General features: G+C 32.5%; 2 protein-coding genes across 2 annotated transcripts; both read right to left on the bottom strand.

Annotated features, from left to right (window-relative positions):
• Positions 1 to 10,799: 10,799 nt before the first annotated feature.
• LOC132190539 (uncharacterized) lies at positions 10,800 to 15,868 on the bottom strand. The gene is made up of 10 exons (XM_059605561.1): positions 15,761 to 15,868; positions 15,429 to 15,561; positions 14,263 to 14,407; positions 13,875 to 14,002; positions 12,734 to 12,805; positions 12,285 to 12,411; positions 12,077 to 12,201; positions 11,945 to 11,986; positions 11,210 to 11,422; positions 10,800 to 10,942 (listed from the first exon to the last, which is right to left on the bottom strand). Exons 2-10 carry the CDS (start codon positions 15,549 to 15,551, stop codon positions 10,874 to 10,876), a joined length of 1,044 nt encoding a protein of 347 aa, XP_059461544.1. The 5' UTR covers positions 15,552 to 15,561; positions 15,761 to 15,868; the 3' UTR covers positions 10,800 to 10,873.
• Positions 15,869 to 18,422: 2,554 nt separating this feature from the next.
• Positions 18,423 to 22,347, bottom strand: LOC132189489 (uncharacterized; the record flags this gene model as incomplete). Its single annotated transcript, XM_059604231.1, has 6 exons — positions 18,423 to 19,080; positions 19,372 to 19,584; positions 20,128 to 20,169; positions 20,637 to 20,761; positions 20,844 to 20,970; positions 22,336 to 22,347. Coding segments are annotated over 6 exons (588 nt in total), but the record flags the coding sequence as incomplete, so codon positions are not given.
• Positions 22,348 to 22,351: the final 4 nt, after the last annotated feature.

The raw sequence follows: 22,351 nt of genomic DNA, 5'->3' as shown, positions 1-22,351 counted from the left end.
CCCAATGTTGGTGAACATGGTTTCCACAGAAGCAAAATAAAATAATTATGGATAAAATGAAGGATTTTGCAGGCATTTTGGTAGGCATGGCACAATGCAAAGCTAGTAGCCAAGGGAATTTCGTACATGAGTGTGGGATGGACCGAAATGTCGTCCACATCTAATTTTACATTTAGAGAGGCATAGTTTTGCCATTGGGTGTACTTTCAGCGTAGGCAGGTTGTTTTGTCGTGGTATAACGCCGGCACGGCAGGAAATCGGAATGGGAGGGAGATCCGAGGGGGGGTTAGGGTTGCCAACTTGGACTTTGATCAACACAAGTAAAATGAAGACCATGATCATAATGGCTTCCTTTCTTCCCTTTAATCTTTTTCCCATTTGGAAGTGGAACGTAATAAGACCATCTATGAGGGTTGGAGATTGGTTACTTCGTATGGCTATTCAAAAAGGAAACCTTTTGAATTTAACAAAATTGGAAGAGGCAGTGACTTTTTGGCTAATGTGGGGGGTTTTGGGGTTGTGATTTTTGGATCAAATCAGAAAATCATGTCTCTTTTCTGTAGTCATAAATTTTTATAATAGTTCTTAAGTAATACAAAATTAATGTTTGGGGTGCAATAGTTTTACGAGGAATGTTATACGTAGGACTTTTATTCCCTAAAGGTGATGTGCCTTTTATAATCACATTGAATTTGCAATGGATTACTAAATCTTATAAACTTTCATTAATGAATCATTGACAGAGCAATTATTTTGTCAAAACAATATCACCGATACTTAAAGAAACTTCCTCCAACCAAGTTGTATCTATGACTTATGTAATTGCCACTTTGGCTAATCCATGGGTTGCCTTGTTTGCATCTCGATTCACATGTTGGATTTGCCATTTTAGAAAAGAATTTAATACTAGTAAAACATCATCCACTAGTTGACCAAACATGCTGGCAATCTTTCCTCGAGCTTGTATGGCATCCGTAACTTGCTTAGCATCACCCTCAACTATGTGCTGTGGTATCCCTTGTTCATGGCAGAAAACTACTCTTGGATTTAATCTAATGACGATTTTAAAAGTCACATCACGTTTTGAAGATAAAATTCTTACGTACATAATATTTATTGCATTTTTTAATGGTAGAATTGTAATTTTATCAGAGTTCCTTTTTTTTTTTTAAAAAAAAAAAAAAAAAAGGTTTGATCTGACCTCTCAGCTCGATTAAGTCCAAAAATTTGACTTTGGACCCTCTTGGGCTCGGAAGTTGGAGCCGCATATTTTCCACGTGGGAGGATTGGCTGGGTTTGATCTGAGCTTGCAGCTGCTACTGCTGTAGTCACTTACAATTCTTTGATTGAATGTTCTTGTTTGAAAGATAGAGTGGATGAAGGTGTCAAAATATTTAATACAATAGTTCAAAAGGGTTGTTTGCCTTCTATTGTTAGCTATAAAATATTGGTCCATGGATATTGTAAATATAGAAGAATTGATGAGGCAATAAGTCTTTTGTGAAATGTCTAACAACAGAATGATTCCCAATGTTGTCACTTACAACACTCTTATAGGTGGGTTTTGCCGAGCTAGGAGACCTCACAATGCATTAGAGCTACTCCATGAGATGCAAGCTTGTGGCCAACATCCAAATCTACAAACATATGCTATTTTGTTAGACGGCCGTTGTAAGAACCTACATTTTTATGAGGCAATGGCATTATTTCTGGAAATGGAAGACCAAAAGTTGGACTTTAATCTTGTGATTTACAACATCTTGATTGATGGTAATGTGTACTGCTGGGAAACTAATGACTGCAAAAGAACCCTTTAATAGTCTTCCTACCAAAGGGTTGCAACCTGATGTTTGGACTTGCACTATAATGATCAAAGGGCTTTGCAAAGAGGGACTACTAAATGAAGTGAGTGAGTTGCTTGAGAAAATGGACAAGAACGGTTGCTCAGCTGATGATTTTACATACAACACAATCATTCAAGGGTTACTACAACATAATGAGACATCATGGGCAATAAATTATCTCCTGATGATGGTTAACAAGGGTTTTTCAGCAAATGCAACCACTGCAACCATCTTGATTGACTTGTTGTCTGCAAATGAGGTAGATAAAACCTTACAATATTTCTTTTTTCAAAAAGTTTGCGTGAAGACTTCCTAGTTCTTCTGCAATGAAGAACAAACTTCTAACTTTAACCCTTCCCGAGTCAATCTGTAAGGAATAAGCGTATTCGCTACAAGCCAAGGTTGATATTTCATTCTATATTTTTGGACTAGGTGAACTTGTGTTGTAATTAAAATTGTTTTGTTAACGATTTATTTAAAAGTTGGGTTGATATAAAGTTAATTATTGCAGAATATCATTCTTTTAGAGTATGTGGTTTTTTGATGGTTGTGTGCTTATTGGCCCAACAAATTAGGCTTTTTAAGTGTTTAATTAGTTTAATTAAGTGTTTGGTGACCGTGCAGGCCCAACGAAGTTTTGGATTTTTTTTAAAAAAAATTTTATTTAAAGGCATAATTGCATTTTTACCACATCTCAACGAGGCTATAACAGATTGGGTCATGTGAAACTCACGTGATCCTTCCATATGGATTTAACCCCAAAAAAAAAAAAAAAATAGTAAAGTCCACTTGACTTCCTCAAACTACCACCCAATCCAAATGACAATCTACCTCACAAACTGTTAATTGTAACAATTTATCCCTCAAACTATCAAATCAATTAGAATGTACTCCCAATTTTTTAAAAAAATGATGAAATTACCCTTACTAAAATAAAAACAAAAATAATAAAATTTAATTTTTTTTCAAAATTTTATGGGTATTTTTGTCTTATTGAAAATTCTATACGAGTAATTTCGTCATTTTGCTAGCATTATGGGGTATATTGTCATTAATTTGGTAGTAATTTGAGGAGGTTAAATGGACTTTACCAAAAAAAAAAAAAAAAATTAACGGAAGAGGTAATGTAAGTTGTAAAAATACAAATTTTGAAAGTTTAGGTGAACATTGTAAATTAGATGGTAACTAGAAGTAAAAATAAACAATTTATGTTGATAAGTCAAATCTCAAGGATATATTGGCTTAATCATCAAAATATAACTTTCACTAACCTACTAATTATGGAAATGTACCTGGCAATTAGAAAGCAAGTTTGAAGAAAAAATTCATTACAATTTAATAGTTTTTACAAGTGATTCTTTTTGCAAAAGCTTTTGAAGTGGTGTATCATTTGGATAGTCCATAAAGTTTTGATGAAATTCGTTAAAAGTACATAAATCAACATTATTACTAGAAAACGTTAGTTATGATACTTCGCCTATTCATTATCAGGTTAACCGCTAAAATATGAATTGCCACTTGTCAGTCCAAATGACAAGTTTACAAACTTACATAATAGTCTATGTAGCACGTGCCATGTTAACAAGCCATCCGGCACTCATTTCCATCGCAAGTGAATTTGTAAAGAATTATAGTAAAAGTTATATTACTTTAAATATTTTGGCATCAGGACACTCCTCTCCATTGCACTTTGTGTAGGTAATGGTCAATGCCAGCCATGAATGAACAAGAATCCTCTCCATTTGGTCAAAATTTAAAATTAGTATATTTAATTGACGGTATTCATAATTTCACATTAATTATAACATCGTATAAATGCAGAGATGAAATATAACATATCAAAAGTTGGGCAAATATCAACATTACAACTTTCCTGGTAAAACTGTTAGTTAATTAGAGTAGGGATTTTTTTTTTTTTACTTCGTCCAGATTAAATTTTACAGGCTTAGTACCCATATAATAATACAAATGAAAAATAAATAAATAAAATTATATATAAATATATATGTGAAGCCTGCAATTAAGAAGTATTAATTAAGAGATGATAATGAGTAGAGACTAAAATCGAAAGAGACGCCTACAGGCTTTAAGGATCTTGCCTTTCTTTTTCTTTGATCTCCCTGCTTGCATTGATTTATCATCATCATCATCATCATCATCATCTTTAGCAAGCGGATCACAACGGTGATGGATCCTACAATACCCGCCGGAAACCGGAGACGATGATTTCCTCATGGATAACACCCTCCTCACAGTGCTGTTCTTTTTTTGTTTCTCATTAGCCCAAAGCACGTCAGAAAAAGCAGAGGAATTGGAAACAGAGCAGGTTCTTCTCAAAATCACCCCAAATATCTCTCCCGCGCCATCTTCTTCTTCTTCTTCTTCTTCCCCATGTACTTGTTTATGATGAGGAAAGGATACGACATCATGGGAGATCGTCATCACTGGTTTTCTGGTGTTCTGGTTTTGCTGTAGTGTCGCCATGTCTTGGTTTTTCGACTTGTCGTTTGAGAAAGGTGGTGTGTTCATGTTTCTTTTTACTCTGCTCCTGCCGTGCACTGGAAGAAGAAGAAGAAGAAGAAGAAGAAGAAGATTGTGGGTGGAGTGGATCTAGAAGGAGTGGGAACAGAGAGGGCGAGAGGAGCGGAGGGATATATAGCATTGATGGTAGAGCAGAATGATAGGAGTTTAGAGTTGGATGAGGCCAGAAAATGCCTGCAAAGATAAGGTAAAGCGTCTAGTTTTGGAGGAGAGACCATTTTCTCTTGGACCAGTCAAAATTGTTATTTTTGCTAACTGTAAAATAAAATTTGGTCAAAAAATTACTTACATACGGTTAATTATTTTAGAGTGTGTTTGTTTGTTAGTGTTATTTTGTTAAAAATATGTATCGTGTTTTGAAAAAATTACAATTTAAAAGTATAGATTTTTAAATCGTTGGTGAAAAGGTGCATTTTTTTAGAAATGTATGATATTGATTTTCAAGGCCACATTGCTAGAAGTACAAGTTATTACAAAATCATTTGATTTTTATATATTAAGAGACACATGTTACCTCTTTAAATGTTAGTTTGCAAGAGTTTTCATGGCCCATTTTTTTAGAGCCACTTATGGGTGCGAGAAAATAGGTATTAAGAAGTTGAAGTGTGTAGCATTACTTTTTTTAAATTATACATTTTAAAATTATAAACCTAAATGAACCCGTTATAAAAAAAGATAGCTAAATGTCAAAAATAAATAAATTTATAAATATACTAATAAAAAAAATAAAAATAAAAAGAATGATTCTCTCTTATCTTTTGAAATCTTTTGAAATAGTGAAAGTATATAAATAAAATAACAAAAATTGATAGCTATAATAGGGATGTAGGTGCTTTAGAAAAGTGTGTAGTTAAAAATATATATATTTTATTATTATTATTATTATTTTTTATCTAAAATGAAGATGAAATTTGTTGAAAAAGGGACTGTGGTATATATATAATTTTTTTTTTCAAACAAAGGCATTAACAAATAATTCAAAATTGGAACCTCAAAATTATCTTTACCATTATATCATATATATAATATTTTTTTTAAACATACACATAATTCAAATAAATGGGGGGGGGGGGAAATCAGGTATCTAAGTAAAGAAATTCTGGATAATTTGTGAAATTGTAGTTGAAATATCTGTCCAAAAAGTAAATAAAATTTGAAGTGTTTCACTGTGCATAGCTGCCGTAGAAAATGTAGAGTATTTAATATGGCGTGGAAATGAAGCTAATCAATGGACGGATGACGGATGTGAACAAAAATTTGGGAAGCAATAATAGGAGGGGAGACTTGTTTTAATCATGTATTTATTTCCTTTTGTTGAAACAAAGATTCTGAGGTCGACAGAGAGTCAGTAGAAGTGGTTGGTCTTTTTGATGATGAAGCGTTGAAAAAGGTGTGAATCAATGTTCTCTGTCAACACATGAAGAAGAAAAAACTATCCATTGGCTTTTCCTACTACACAATATATAATTATATATAAAAGATAATGCTAATGAAAACTAAAAATGGGAGGAACTTCTTGTTTGAGAAATGTGACGGCTTCTGATTTTATATTATGAATATTATTTTTTTTAAAAACACGAGAGACCGATAGAGTGAGTTTATTTTCTTCTGCTTTTTAAGAAAATAATATTTAAGTAAGATCAGGAGAGTACCAAAAGGAACTATAACATTTCTCTTCTTGTTAACCATGCTATCATAAGAGCATTCTTATTGAACTGATCTTCAAATAAAAGTTAAATTTGAAGGCAAAACCCACTTTTTTCTAATTTATAGAACCATTTTTAAAATGAATCAAATATCAAACTTTCTACATTTTTTGACTTCAATTAAATATATTTTTTCAATCTTTGTTAATTATTTATTTGTTTTTGGTAGAGGATATAGAGGAAGGAAACAAATATAATAAGCTTAAAAAATTAAATAGTTTTTACTTTTTGGCTCTTGATTTTGGGAAAGCCTTTTTGATCAAAGTTAAATTTGAAATATAATAAAAAGCTTGTTCAAGGACTCTTTTGTGAGGTTTTCAATTTTTTTTTTCTTTTTTTTTTTTTTCTTTTTTTATAAAAAAAAAAAAAGCCAAATTTGAAAAGCTTAATAAAAATGCTCCAATAGTAGATACACCATTATTAACATCAGATGTGCTTCCTAAATTTATTTCATATTTTAATTATAAAAGTCTTATTTCTTTATTTTAACTATTTACTTTTTTTAAATACCTTTTATTCGGCCATTTTTTAAAAATAAAAAAATAAAAAATAGAGATTCACTTTCAGTATTCTATTTAAATTTATTTATTTATTTATTTTTTTGTAAGTAGAGATTTTTTGGTTTTTTTTGATATGTCCACACAAGAGGGGGGAAGCGAAATTCAAACTAGTGACCTCCGCTTCATAAGACATGGTTCACAGCCAATTAAACTATTTCTTAGGGACTTGTGAGCAAAGAGTTAAAAGGCCGGCATTTACATGCAGTAGTTAATGAAATTGAAAGGACACATGTGGTTAATAGTTAATGAGGTTGAAAAGCCACCCACAACCCTCTCTTCATGAGATTCAAAGGACACATGCAGTTACATTAAAGCTAACATTAACATGTTTTTAAAATAATTTAAATGATGTAGCATTATGTATATTGTTCATGCACAAACTTTAAATCATAACTATAAAATGAATGTGATCAATTTTATATGAAATGGAGATTATCATTGTCCGTTAATAAGGTTGAAAGGCCAATTAATGATAGCTTGTGTTTATATTTGCGATTTCAAAAAGTAAGATTTTGAAATTTACGATTTTTGAAAACGTAGTTAAACGTTTGACAAGATTGCAATTTGACTTTTAAAATTATGCATTATTAAAAATAAAAAACTCATTTTCAAATCATAATTTTTTAAAAACACAATTCCAAACGATCCATTGATTTAGTTTACAATTATTCTTTTTGTATATAATATTACAATGTTAAAAACACGCTCAACATACAAAAAAATAAATCATTTTTTTTTTTTTTTATGAATCAATTAAAGAATCGCACCAATGCTAAGCACATGTTCTAAAACTAAAGCACTTAAAAGCAAACTAACAAAAAAAAAATCCACACTATAGCAGTAACTAAACATAAATTACAAGAACGCCACAATAATTAAAAAAATAAAAAAAAGCAATAATTTGTAACTTCATATGACCAGCTATGCATAGAGGCTTTTTAAGTATAGAGATTTGAAAATAAAAGATATACAGAGATATACTGAAAATACACTGAATGTAAAAAGATATATATATATATTTTTTTTTAAAAAAAAAAAAATAGTATTTGCTTTGCACCCGGTAAATTTGGGTGTGAATCCGTAATTGGCGTGGAATTTCGGTGTGATGTGATGTTCCTGTAAGTCATGGTTGGTTTTGGACATTTCGTGACACAAATATGCACCATAACTTGTCCTGTCTCCGGGTTTCATCACACGCAACACACAGCACTTTCACATGGTGGGGTAGGGCTTCAGACTTAAGCAATGGGGTGAAGGGTAGGTCCGTCGAAGAAACTGTAGACACATAATTTAAAAAGAAATGCTGGGGTGAGTAAATTTTTCATATTTAATTTATATTTTTTTTTTATAAATTTAATAGATCAATTATTATAAAATATCTATTATTAACTAATATAGGGTCTACAAATCTAATGTTGATTTGTAAAATGAGATATGCTATACAAAATTGTTTTCTCAAACCTGCAGTGGTTGGGGCAATAGCAACTATATACGCGAGGATAGGCTTCTTTGATATAATCTTAAAAGGCGACGCTCTACAAATTGTTAATGCGGTCAAATTGGTGGAAAAGAATTTGAGCAAGATTGGGCATTTAATTGATGGGATCAAAGAAGTTTTGCACCGGCTGAGGTCACGGAGGATTGCACATATTAGGAGGAATGCGAATTATGCTGCTTATAGTCTCGCTAGAGAGGCTATTGTAAATGTCATAGATAGAGTTTGGTTTGAAGAAATCCCAAATTATGTCGATGATATTGTATTTAGGGAGCCTTATTTCCCCTACTTGATTGATAGATTATCAATAAAGATTTCAATTTGTTTTTTTTTTTAAAATAAATAAATAAATAAAAGGTGAAGAGCCAAAAAGATGCAAAACTTTCAATTTTAGGAGTTATTGAAGGAATAGACATGGGAAAGTTGAATCGCATGAACATGGTAGAAATAAGTGACTATTTCTTGTTGGTGTTTTTCTAATGTTTTCTTATTTTTATTTTTTAAAAAAAACAACATCAACATAGGAAAACATGAAGAAGGACGTAACATTTCTCATAAGAGATATATACAAGACTATGATTTTTCAGTTCCAGATATAATTACCTTCTTAATAGTGCAGATCGAAAGTTCAAAACTCTACTTAATGCAATAATCCCCTTGGATCACCTTCAAAGTGAGCTTGATAATTACTCAATGCATGTGGTATGAGAGGGATTGAAATTTCCAGCAATTGAGTGTCCGAATTGCAACAAATTCCACCAAACAATTTAGTCTTGCACTGTTTGAACACATGTTCGTATAAGTGGGCTTTAAAAAAACTGCGGTTATTCCTTCATAAACAAAAGGGCATCCTGCCTTAGAAGAAAAAAGAAAAAAGAAAAAAGGGCACCCTGCACTGATAAAGACTCAAGAGCAGTGGCAATGAAATGATTAATTAATCTCAGTAATAAAGAGTGAAACAATTACAAAATACAAAACAATATTAAAACCCCAAGAGGCGCCTGCAGGCTTCAAAGATGTTGGCTTTCCTTTTGTTGGTTCTTGTCCGCCGTCTGGCGTTCGCGTCAGCAGCAATCAGACATTGGTCATCTTCATCGGAGTTGCACCGGTGATCGATCCGGTGATAACCTTCTGAAACCACAGGCGCCGATACCCTCATGGAAAATGCCCTCCTCACTGCACTCTCCACCACCGAGCCTCGTTTATCGGATAAGCTCATGGAAATTGTCCTCGTACTTGTACTTCCACTGCTCTCAAGCACTGCTGACGTGGGTTGCTTGGCAAAATATGCAGACAAACAAGGATTGCTTCTGCCCAGAATCACCCCAAGAATCTCCCCATCATCATCATCATCATTGTCTTGCTCTAGAAATGAATCATGTGTGTCGGCGTCCGAGGTAGTAAAACTGGTATTTTGGAGAGGTTTGGTTTCTAGGAATGGAGAGCTGAGGTTTTTTGGGAAGGACATTGGTGGGTGTTTGATATTTTTCTGTTTGGTTTTTTTTTTGATTATGGAGAAACCATTCATATTTTTGTTTGTATAAAGAGTACTGCATGGTTATGAATTAAAAGGCTGTCAAGTGTCAAGGCAATGAAGGTGGAGAGATGGGTGTTAAAAGTAGTTGAATTACAATAAAGATGTTTCTGCAGGTTTCTTTCTCAAAATTGAAAGTAAAAAAAACAAAAAAGAAAAGTTCTCATTATGAGTTTCAAAAGCTGAAAATGGCTTTTAGAGCTCGTTTTCCAAATGCAATTCTGAAACTTTTTGCAAATAGATTATTTAAGAGCATGGAAAGACAATCAAGGAGCAAAAATGGTTATTTAAACACCGGTAGTTTTTATTACAGGATCTTTACAAATTTATCTGTCAAATTTTGTTGTTTTATTTTTTTTCATCTATATTATGTCACGTAACACACATGCGGACCGTCACATGAGTATATAAGAAAAGCTAGTAAAACTTGTATTGCTCCAAACATTTTTCATAAATGTTTAGATTTTGAGGGATTGATTGATCGAAAACAATGGAGGTGGCCTTTTTTGGGCCATGAAAGTTACAATGTCTATACGTCATTATTTCAATTAATGGTGAAAATGAAGTTTGTACACAATTGTTTTTATAAAAATAAAACATTAATATAAAGTTTGAAATAGTTTCGTTTTAGTATTTATATTCTGATGTTAATATGTGTTGCATCGTGTTGCTGTCAGTGTCACATTGGCAGCATGTGTTAGGCCTGTCCTAAATCTCACATATTGTGTGCATTATCAAGCGTTCTAATTGATTTGACCATTTTAAAACGTGTAATTTAAAAAATTATAATTTTAAAATTCAGTTAAGCATTTGGTAAAATTATAATTAGTTTTTAAAATTGTAGTTTGACTCTTAAATTCATACATTTTTAAAAACATACTCTCTTATGTCATGTTTTCAAATTATCATTTTTTTCAATACATGGACATGGTATCCCTCCCTAAATGTGTAGATATTTTAAATCTCATCCCCCTGCCTGGGTAACGGGAGAAAAATCCGCCCATTACCCTTACAAGCGGTCAAATTTGAGAGGGCGGGACAATTTTAACCAACCCGCTGCTCACCCCTACATTGCGGCAACAATTTATGCAGATAAGATATCATTAAATCCCAAAAAATGAAATGTGATTTTTATCATTCAGTTTGAGAGGTTTCTTTATCATCTAATCACTTATACACTTCTCTTAACTGAATCAGTTGACAAATTCTATACCTGTCAAAGGACTACCTGCATGAAGTTGAAGAGCAACATCGCCAACAACCTACCATAAAGGACAGAGTCATTAGTTAAACATAGATTATCTACTTGGATTATTAAACAGATATTACGACAACAACTTTTGTTTCTCTTTTAGTGAATAGTTATTGCATTTTCGCATATATACTTCCAGTGTACCTAAGACGCCTTACGATCGTCTTCTCTCGATCTCTCTCTATTTGTTTTTTGTTTTTTTTTTTTTTTGGGGATGAAATAAAATTGTTATCCACAATCTAAGCAGGTGATCCAGGAGTGTTAATAAGGTGCATACCTTAGACATGGATCTGAAAGAATGTTCTGTAACTCCACCAATGTGAGGTGTGATTAGAACATTCTTGAACTTCAAAATTGGATCATTAGGATCAAATGGTTCAGTCCAAGCAACATCAATGCCCAAGCCTCCTAAGTGGCCAGACTCGAGGTTGTAAAGAACAGCCTCATAGTCCAGAAGACCCCCTCGAGCTATATTTACTAAAAGGGCACCCTGAATTAGCAACAAAATACAACAAAAGATAAGCAGAATTTAACTCAGGCAAACACAGAGGGAATAGTGGACAAAAGAAGAAAAATGACAGAGACATGAGGCTAAATATCCTAAAATATACATTTTTAATTTGGGACCAAACACATGTACTGTGCAAATGTTCCAAACATAAACATTTTTACATTATGATAGTTTGGAATCAGTTTCCCAAACTTGAGGCAGTTGCTATATTAAAACATCAATAAGCTGGAGGACAATCACAGTGTAATTTCAGAAAATCTCAGTTCATAGTCAAGATCTGCTCCATCATTTTTTTTTTTTTTTTTAACATGTCCACACAAGAGGGTCAGGGGAGATTCGAATTAGTAACCTTCGCCACTTCATGAGGTGTGATGCTCAGCCGATTGAGTTAGGCTTTCACAAAAATGTTGGTCGATTGGATACTCTAAAAAATATCTAATTTAGATAATTGGAAACTAAAATTAAGTTTATCACATGTATCACAAGTGCATCAAAACTAACCTTTCTCATTGAAGATATGAATGACTTGTTTACAGTGCCAGCCTGAAATTCCAAGTAGATAATATATAAGGAGGTTAATGGCCAATTTAGAGCCATCATACTGTTTATGAATAAGCACAGGAGGAGTCTTACTGTTTCACTATTTAAAATTAAGCAGCAAACAACAATGTCTGCTCTGCTTGCAAACTCTTGAATATCTTCTTGAGAACCTTTTTCATCAACCAAATCATGTGTGCTACCATTTTGAACCGAAGCTCCTGTGCATATAAAAGAAAACATAAAAAGAGTAAGGCTCTATTCAGCAACAAATTTTACTCTTCTAGCTTATGTCCTTGCACACCATTAGACTGGGAAGGATCTTGTGAATGTGATGCCCAGCTCCTTTTTGTAGCAATAATTTTTACACCAAACGGCCGCAAACGCCTTGCCAAGTCAATCCCAATATTTCCAAATCCCAAAATGAACACCTGTATGAGCAAAGAGAACATTATCCTAAAAGCCCATTCAGGTACGTGATAATGGTGACTTAATAGTACCACTAATGTTGAAGATGATAATGAGCAGATGACAGAAGAAATACTGAAAGGTAGAATTCCCAGTTACTTATAACTTTACTTTCCTAAGAAACAGAATTGCAGGCAAGAAAATTTATAACTTTAAAGGCATTCAATTAACTCGAAGGTTGAAGAATGAAGAGGATAATTGCCTAAAAGAAGCAAGTAACCACAGGTCTACAATGCTTTGTTCACAGGAATATTGTGAAAGAAAACCAAGAAAATTGTGACTCACTGTTTTTCCAAGTAGTGTTTCACCAAGTGGTTCTCCAAGCTTTCTCTGCTTTACAGCAATTTGCATCTCATTCTGCAACAATAACACAAATTATAGAGAAAATGAAAATACCAGAAATTCAGACAATGGGATGGAAGAGAAACACAGGGCAAGGCTACTCTCATAATCATAAAATCCCAAAGTGCAGGTACATGGAAAGAGCACTAGCAACTCATAAAAAGGTAGCAAAGCCAGACTTAGGGACCAGCCATACAAACAATATAGCCAAAAAGTTATGTCAACCATTTGGTAATTTGATTGGGAACCCCACATCAACTTTAGCCTCAAAGTTTTACTTGTTGGAATACAATCCTCACAGTACTCATCAAAACCTGACCAGAAAGAGTTTCCAATATCTTTCTGTAAAACTGGTTTCATTCATATAGTGAGGAGAAAATTCTACTAAACATTTTGGAAAAACCTCTCTCTCTCTCTCTCTCTCATGCAGCCAGCAAAAAGTTTATGAAAAATCAAGATCCAAAGTAAATATAAAATATGATTTAGTTATTATTTGGGGCCTAATTGACACCCTTCATAGGCTACTCTAGCAGCTATTGAGTCTTGGTACTAAGTTTCTTTAGGTTCGATTGCTGCTGGTTCAATTTAATTCTGTTTTATTAAAGTAGGCATAATCTGGTAATTTCTAGATGTTATTGGAATGGTTATGCCATATGTGCAATCTAGAGGAACTAATAAAAAATTGACATGTATCATATACAAGGGTTTCTTTTTGTATCCGTATATATATACTTTTATTTGATTAAATGATTAAATGATTAAATTTATTCTCTCCTATTAGCTTAAGCTTTGGTGATAAGTAATGATTTATTGTCGTATTAGAGCCAAATGTACAAGTTCGAACATTGATTCCGTCATTCATCTTATATTTCAATTAAATATTTCACATGTTGGATCTCACCTATTAAGGGAAGAGTTTGAACCTACATATATGTCAGGAGAAGTGTTAGAATATATAAATTACTATTTCTACAAGTTTAAGCTTTTGAGACAAATAATAATTTAACAATTTATCGGTTAATATCTTATATGCTCATTTGAAAAATAATAATAATACTTGTAGATTAGATTTAAAGTAACATACTTGCTTTCGAAGAAGGCCCAGAATCAGATATATAGATAGTTCTGCACATGATGCTGCATTTCCTGTTATGTCACTCGGAATCCTAGCAACTTTGATTCCATTCCTCGTAGCAGCATCAATATCAACACCTTCATTACAGTAATATAGTCAAATTATTAAAATGAAAAACTTCACTTACTATCCCTAATGTTTCATCATTTTTGCAATCATGTTCTTAAACTTTAAAAAGTGTCATTTAAGGTTACCAATCTTTCATAAGTTTACAATTCCAACCCTCTTATCCAAGTTTAAGGGTATAATTGCAAAACTTATGAAAGATCATGGGTGGTAAATGAAGTTTTCTCTTATTAAAATGAAGATAAATAAATGTGTTAAATTGAATAATTACCTTCCAAACCAACACCATACTGCATTATAAGATTCATTTGAGTTGCACGAGAGATAATATTTGAGTCTAGCTTCATGGTTTTCACAACGCACACGTGATACTTTGCTATAGAATTAGGCACATCGTCGAAGGGAACAGCATCAACCTACAACATTTGAAAAATAACTAGTTTCTTAATAATTCTGTTGATTAACTGAAGACAAGAAATTCATTAAAACGACACCATGGAAAGCCGAGAGTTAATTAAATTTGAGAAGCTACTACAAATTAACATTTAGCCCCTGGATTTTCATCTCATCATTTGAATTTAGTCATTGCTGTCACTTTAATTATCGTCAAAATTAATGGTTTGTCATATTCTGCATGTCTCATTTGACAAGTCATTAATACCCAAATGCAATGCTAAGTTAACCAGTGTTAAGTCATTCATAAAACAAAAAATACAAAAAAATTTTAAAAAATTAAAAATTAAAAAAAAAAAAAAAAAAAACCCCACAAAAAACTATTGATAAAACTTAGAGAAAGCAAACTACTTGATTTAAAATATAGAAAATGGATGAAAGTTTTGTAAAGAGAAGAAGTAGAGAATACAAAAGATTACATCTTAATTAAGTGATTTTTATAGTTACAAGAGAAGATAATATATAGACTAATGAAGGGAAACACATCTCATAAACCATCGAATAAAATATGGAGTAAGCATAGTACATGGGGAAGAAATCAAGGGATTGTTGACTTAGTGAGATATGCTTAATTTGTTTAGATTTTATCCTTTTAACACTTGACCCCTTTTCTGATAATTGACTGGCACAATTTTTTGAGAAGTGATTATGCCTAAGAAGAAACCCCCTTCATCACAAATTTTGTTCAACAAATTACTATTATTATTATTTTTTTTTTGAAAAAACGGATCCTACAAATATTCAACGATTCATTTTGTTCAACAAATATCTAATAATTAAAGAGAATGTCAGGCACATATCAAAGAAAGAACAAACAGATACAACAAAAAGAAGTAAGAGTTGATTAATATTCAGATTAGCCCAAAAGCTTAAGCTACTAAGTTCGGGTCTATTTATGTATATTAACTATTTTTCTTTTTTTTTCATATACTTTATCAACTTGGGATAGAACATTCACAAATGCACTCTTAAACAACAAAGTACCTGAATAAAGGGGTGCTTTTGCAAATATTCTCTTGTGTAACTATGAGAAGCAGGATAGTTCAGCCCACAAAAAAGAATACGGGTGATTTTATTTTTACCATTCCCACCTGTAATCTCATCCATGCTCGACAGTCTGCATTGAAAACCTTAGAAGAATTAGAAGAAGAAGACCCATTTGAGGAGCTGGTAAAACAGTGGAAAACTACATATTGGAGTCCTATATATCTGAAGTATGATTATAGGTGACATAGAAAGAGAAAAAGCAAAAGACAGAAACTCCACATAAAAAGTAAAGCATCATGCAGGCATGCCGGCAATCCGGGATAACATACTATTATTCAAACAAGATATTCAAGCCTTTCTGTTGGAAGAACAAGTTTTTGCAGGACAATTTATGCAGGTTGGGGTTGAGCTCCACCGTATACAATCTATGGCTTATATTGTAGGAATTATTTGAATTTTGAAACATGCTTCGGCTCCTAAAACAGAGTAACAGCTCATAGGATGGACCAAAATCACTTCATATAGTTTATCTTACGGGTAACTTCACTTTAAATTCCTGAACTACCACACGATTTAATATATCTCCGAATTTTGAAACCTCTCAATTTGGATTCCTGAACTTTCAATTACATTTTAAACGTTAAACATGAGACAGTGAAGTTTATACCATAACTTTTTATAAAATTTTGAATTTACCTTTAATTTCAAATTAAAAATTAAAAAAATATTATATATATATATATATAGGTGACCCACGGCTAGGCCACCTTGTGACCCTTTTTTTTCAATTTTTTTTTTTTTTTTTTTTTTTTTTAAATAAAAAGAAAATTGAAGGGTAATTTTGTTTTTTTAGGGTTTTAACAGCAAAAATTGACGGAGGGGATAAATTGACTGCAATTGAAAGTTTAGGGGTCCAAATTGAGAGGTTTCAAAATTCAGGAGTATGTCAAATCGCATGATAGTTTAGAGATCAAAAGTGAAGTTACCCATTTATCTTATTTGCAATAAGCTCTCAAAACATTTTGACACCACGGGAAACTTATTACAAAACAAGTAAATCACATTTATTGATTTTGCATTTTTTTTTCCTTGTAGCTGGTGTTTCTTATTGTTCAGTTTTTTCACTTGAACATAGTACACTACCAGTAGTTTTGGAAACCATAATACTCGTTAAATTACTAATTGTCCTACAAGTTTAAGTTAATAAGAAGAAATAAATTTAATCACTTAATCATTACTTTAACACTCTCTCTCACGTATGGGCTCAAACTCCCTTCAAACCCACTATTTTGATTCTTATACCATATTAAATTACCGATTGTTCCAAAAATTTAATCTGATAAGAAAAGATAAATTTAATTACTTAATCATCACTTTAATAATACAAACGATAAAAATTAACCTTAATTTGAAACAATAAGGACTTTGTAAAAAGAATTATTCAAATCATTTTCATTGTTACGTCATTTTAGTTGAATAATAAGTCTACTAAATAACGATCTTTTTTAAAAACCAACAAACTTAAATGATTGAATCATACAAGTAATTTTATTCATCACACCAACGACAAAAATATTTTTTCCTTCGTCTTTCAAAATTGACATGATTGCCGACAACAAAAGTAAAAATCAGTCTTGTCACGAAGGATCATACTACACTGCACCAATTTGAAGTGATGGAAAGAAGATAGTGGTGATCCGTACAATTCTACAGCACAATCACGTGCGTGCTTCAATTCTAGCCTTTTATCATTTTTGCCAACAACAAATAAAGCTGAATTATACAATTTGTACGACACAGTCACGAGCATGCTTCAATCATTTTTGTCGAGTAATTTTAGTAATTACTTACGTGTTGTCGAATTAAAATTTAATAATAATTAATTATAAGTTCAAGAATAACTTTTAATATTATTACTCTCAAGCCTTTATATAGATTTACGTATAATTTCACGTATTCAATAATTGATTTGTTTATTTCTTGTACAAATATGGACAAAAGATTAAAACCAAAGGTTTATCTTAATTGTCATGCCACTGCACAACACATATTCTGATGTCTTAGTTTTACCCATTAATTTGGGCAGCAACCAATCCTCTGGTTACAGCCTTTCACTGCAATGAACAGAATAGAACTAAGGCTTCAAGGGTTCTTTCGTCTATTGTGTAGATGAAGGCATACATGATACATGAGAACTGCATTGGTAGAGCTAGAGTAGCAGTTGAATAAATTGTTTGGCTATTCCTTTCGTTAATGGATTTATTACATGTATATTAGAAAGGTGGAAATGATTTATTTTATTTTATTTTTTTTGGGAGATCATGTCACGTTAGTTTTGTGGGGTTAAAAGGAAAATGAAAATTATGAAATGATAATATATAGAATTTACTCGATGTGAGATACATCTTTATTTGTTGCTTTGGTATTTGTAATTTATTTAACATTTTTGAACTTTCATCGCTTTTTCAATTTCTTCACCTCTTATCCCAAAGTTTAAAAACTTTCAATTTAGTTTAGTGTATACATTTTACAAAATTTACAATCTCACATTTCACATTTTGCAATTTCTCCGTGTGCAAAATTCTCAAAATACCCATGTATTTTTTTCAGTTTTTTTTTTTTTTTTTTTTGGTTTAATAATAATAATAATAATAATTGAAGGGTAATTTTGTAAATACATGAAGTTTGCAAGGTATAGTAACCATTTCACCCTAAACCCTAATGAGAGGGATGAGATTGCAAGTTTTTTAAAGTTTAATATGTTAAATTGAAAGTTTTTTAACTTTGTAATCAAGGTCTAAACCCTAAACCCTAACGATTATTTATTAATTTGAAAAATGGCCAGTTTATTTCCAACCCATTTCAGTCTCGATAGGTACAAGATTTTTTTGATAAGTAAACAAGTTATCATGAAAGGAGTAAGGAAACTCCAGATACACAAAGTACACAGAAAACACCTAAATAGAAGAAGAAAAGAGATCAAGAAAATCATGACAACAAATCACCAATAGATATATAAACAAAAACTGTGGTCCAAATATACTAGGTATAGACACATAACGACTTAAGCTCCTTCAAAGTTTTCTCACAGTTGTCAAAACTTCTATAATTCATTTTCTCCCTTAGACACAACAATAGGCATGAAGGCATTTTTTCAACTGTCAAATCTTGCTCTTCACTTTCCTAGATCTTAAAGTTGTGAAGTCCTCGACAATGTTGAGAGGGGAGAATGAGAGAGCTAAGAGAAATGGAGAATGAGAGAGTGAGGGAAAGGGCTTTGAGCATGCAGGCCGTTTTAACCCGCCCGTTGCTCACCCCTACATGGCAGTAACAATTTATGTAGATAAGATATCCTTAAATCCCAAAAAAATGAAATGACTTTTATCTTCTTTTCTTTTTCTTTTTTTTTATTTATTTTTTTATTCAAAGCGGGGGGAAAGGGAGAAAGGGTTTTTATCATTCAGTTTGGGAGGTTTCTTTATCATCTAATCACTTATACAACTCCATTCAATTGACAGAAATCCCATCAAACTCCTCCACCAATAATAGCTGCACGATCAAACACTTCTCTTGACTGAATTCAGTTGACAAATTCTATACCTGTCAAAGGACTACCTGCATGAAGTTGAAGAGCAACATCGCCAACCACCTACCATAAAGGACAGAGTCATTAGTAAAACATAGATTATCCATTTGGATTATTAAACAGATATCAGGACAACAACTTTTGTTTCTCCTTTAGTGATTAGTTATTATGATTTCGTTGTTTTTTTTTCTCCTTCTAGTTGGGCGGTTTTGCATGTATACTTCCAGTGTACCTAAGGCGCCTTACAATCATCTTCTCTCTCTCTCTGTTTGTTTTTTTTTTTTGGATAGAAATAAAACTGTTATCCACAATCTAAGCGGGTGATCCAGGAGAGTTAGTTAATAAGGTGCATACCTTAGCCATGGATCTGTAAGAATGTTCTGTAACTCCACCAATGTGAGGTGTGATTATAACATTCTTGAACTTCAAAATTGGATCATCAGGATCAAATGGCTCAGTCCAAGCAACATCAATGCCCAAGCCTCCTAAGTGGCCAGACACGAGGTGATAAAGAACAGCCTCATAGTCCAGAAGACCCCCTCGAGAAATATTTACTAAAAGGGCACCCTGAATTAGCAACAAATAGAACAAAAGATAAGCAGAATTTAACTCAGGCAAAGACGGAAAAGAGGAAAACAAAGAAGAAACATGATGGGGACATGAGCTACAGACACCAGATTTATTTATTAAATTTACATCCTAAAACATACTTCTTTAGTGTGCAACCAAACACTTTCTGTGATATGTGCTTTTTGCTTGCAAATGCCGAAATGAAATAAGTATATTTGTAATGCTAACATTCTGAACATAAACAATTTTACATATGATAGTTTGGAATCATTTTCCCAAACTCTAGGCAATTGTTATATTAAAATATCAATAAGATGAAGGAAAATCTGAATCTAATTTCAGAAACTATTCAATCATCACTAGCCTATATAAATGCACTATATAAGCATAGTTCATAGTCAAGACCGGCTCCATCTTGTTTACACATTAGGCTTTCTCAAAAATGCTGGTCGATTGGATACTGTAAAAATATCTAATTTAGATTTATTGCAAACTAAAATTATGTGTTTTACATGTATCACTAGTGCATAAAAAACTAACCTTTCTCATTGAAGATATGAATGACTTGTTTACAGTGCCAACCTGAAATTGGAATAGATAAAATATAAGTAGGTTTTAGAAAGCAAATTATTGGACACTTCTGCAGAGAACTATGTATATTTTGACTCATTGTTTGAAGTCACTCCAGAATACGTGTGACAAAGTCAGACACATCCTTCGAAGATGTCCAGAATTTAAAAATAAACTTTCATATTGAGGAATTTTTTCTCTCTAAATCTAGAAATTAGTAACATAATAAAGAAGGAAATATAGTTAAAATTCCATATCAATCCAACACATAAATAGCAATTTATAATAGAAGGGAAGTTAATGGCCATTTAGAGCCATATTCGCATGTATTTTCACAAAAAGCAACAATTATAACAAGAATGATAATTGTCTTGCTGGCAAGTACAACCGTGCTTGGTGCTGGAGTTACAAAACATAAACAATATCATTCCCGGCAGAAGCATATGAAATGAAATGACTAAGAACATGAGCAATCTTACTGTTTCACTATTTAAACTTAAGCAGCAAACAACGATGTCTGCTTTGCTTGCAAACTCGTGAATATCTTCATGAACACCTTTTTCATCAACCAAATCATATGTGCTACCATTTTGAACTGGAGCTCCTGTAGAAATAAAAGAAAACATAAAAGAGTAAGGCTCTATTCAGCAGTAAATTTTACTCCTCTAGCTTATGTCCTTGCACACCATTAGACTGGGAAGAATCTTGTGAGTGTGATGCCCAGCTCCGTTTTGTAGCAATAATTTTTACACCAAACGGACGCAAACGACTTGCCAAGTCAATCCCAATATTTCCAAACCCCAAAATGAACACCTGTATGAGCAAAGAGAACATTATCCTAAAATTCCAATTCACGCATGTGATAATGGTGACCGTAACACAAATGCACACAAAAGGAATTTGTAATCAGAATTGGCGTACAACCCTTGTGTAGGTAAAGACTTACAAGTACCATTAATGTAGAGGATGATAATAAGCAGATAACAGAAGAAATACTGAAAGGTAGAATTCCCAGTTACTTATAAGTGATCTATAATTCCTAATGTAGTACGTTGAACTTGAATGCTCAGTATAAAGGTTCCAGGACAAATTACAGAGTTGTTGACACTATTGCCGAAACAGGAGTTGAACTGCTATTACTGAAGTACAGCTTACTAAAAATTTTCATGAATCTGAATTTTTTTTTCTCAGAATACTTTGTGAGAATCATATTGTTCAGCTAACTTTATAATGGGATTTCTCTCTAAGACTGTTAACTCCATCTATTTCGTTCAAAAATATAACTGCTTAACTACCTGTCAACAGACGTCTACGCCAAACTTGTACTTATGTATTAGGCAACTCCTGCAGAAGTAACATGACCCACACCTCTCACAAGCTGTATGAGGCTTTGTAGCCTTCGCTTATTAAAAACAAATATCAAACTTTGTTTCTTCTTTATGCACAGATACTCTCACCCAAAGAAGGAAGACCAAAAGAGACAGAATTCAATGAGTTTTCAAGAACTTTGTGAGCTCTAACTTTGTTCCAAGAGCACCTTTTGGAGTTTCATAAGAGCACCATATTTATCTGAAATGACTTCATAACGCACCATAACTGGAGCATCATTCATCTTGCTTGCCTAAGTCTAAGGCTCAATACACCATGCAAGTGAGAATCAAATACCAAATTGAACATGCATGTCAAAATTTCACGATATAGAAAAATCAAACAATTATGATGTTTTTAATCATAATGATAGAAAAAATATTTAAAAGAACAACTGAATCCTTCATGCAGTATAATTTAATTTACAAAATCAATGAAATACTCAAGAATCTTTGTTGCTAAACATTATTGATATTTATTTATAGAGAAACACCTCATCAAAAACACTAAAATGGTTCTACTAGAACAACTAATTGAATGAACACTCATGAATCATGTCCTTTCAGTTTACTTCGGGTTGTATCTGGATTTCCCTTTTTTTTTTTTTTTTTTTTTTCCCTTCCTTCTTTGAAATGCAATTTGCTTTCCTAAGAAACAGAATTTCAGGCAAGAAACTTTAAAGCCATGCATTTAACTCGATCGTTGAAGAATGAAGAGGATGATTGCCTTAAAAAAAGCAAGTAACCACATGTCTACAATGCTTTGTTCCCAGGAAAATTGTGAAAGAAAACCAAGAAAATTGTAACTCACTGTTTTTCCAAGGAGT

This window comes from Corylus avellana, chromosome ca8, assembly GCF_901000735.1.
Source record: "Corylus avellana chromosome ca8, CavTom2PMs-1.0".
NCBI lineage: Eukaryota > Viridiplantae > Streptophyta > Magnoliopsida > Fagales > Betulaceae > Corylus > Corylus avellana.
Note: the sequence above shows the minus strand (reverse complement) of the source record. Positions and strands in the feature narration are given on the sequence as shown.

Bases quoted from the DNA above. Each gene is read 5' to 3' on its own strand.
- LOC132190539 (XM_059605561.1), bottom strand. From the start codon at position 15,551: ATGGATGAGATTACAGGTGGGAATGGTAAAAATAAAATCACCCGTATT. The intron at 14,408-15,428 runs GTACTTTGTTGT...CAAATGTTGTAG, and splicing joins AAAAGCACCCCTTTATTCAG to GTTGATGCTGTTCCCTTCGA. The intron at 12,202-12,284 runs GTGTGCAAGGAC...TTATATGCACAG, and splicing joins AGATCCTTCCCAGTCTAATG to GAGCTTCGGTTCAAAATGGT.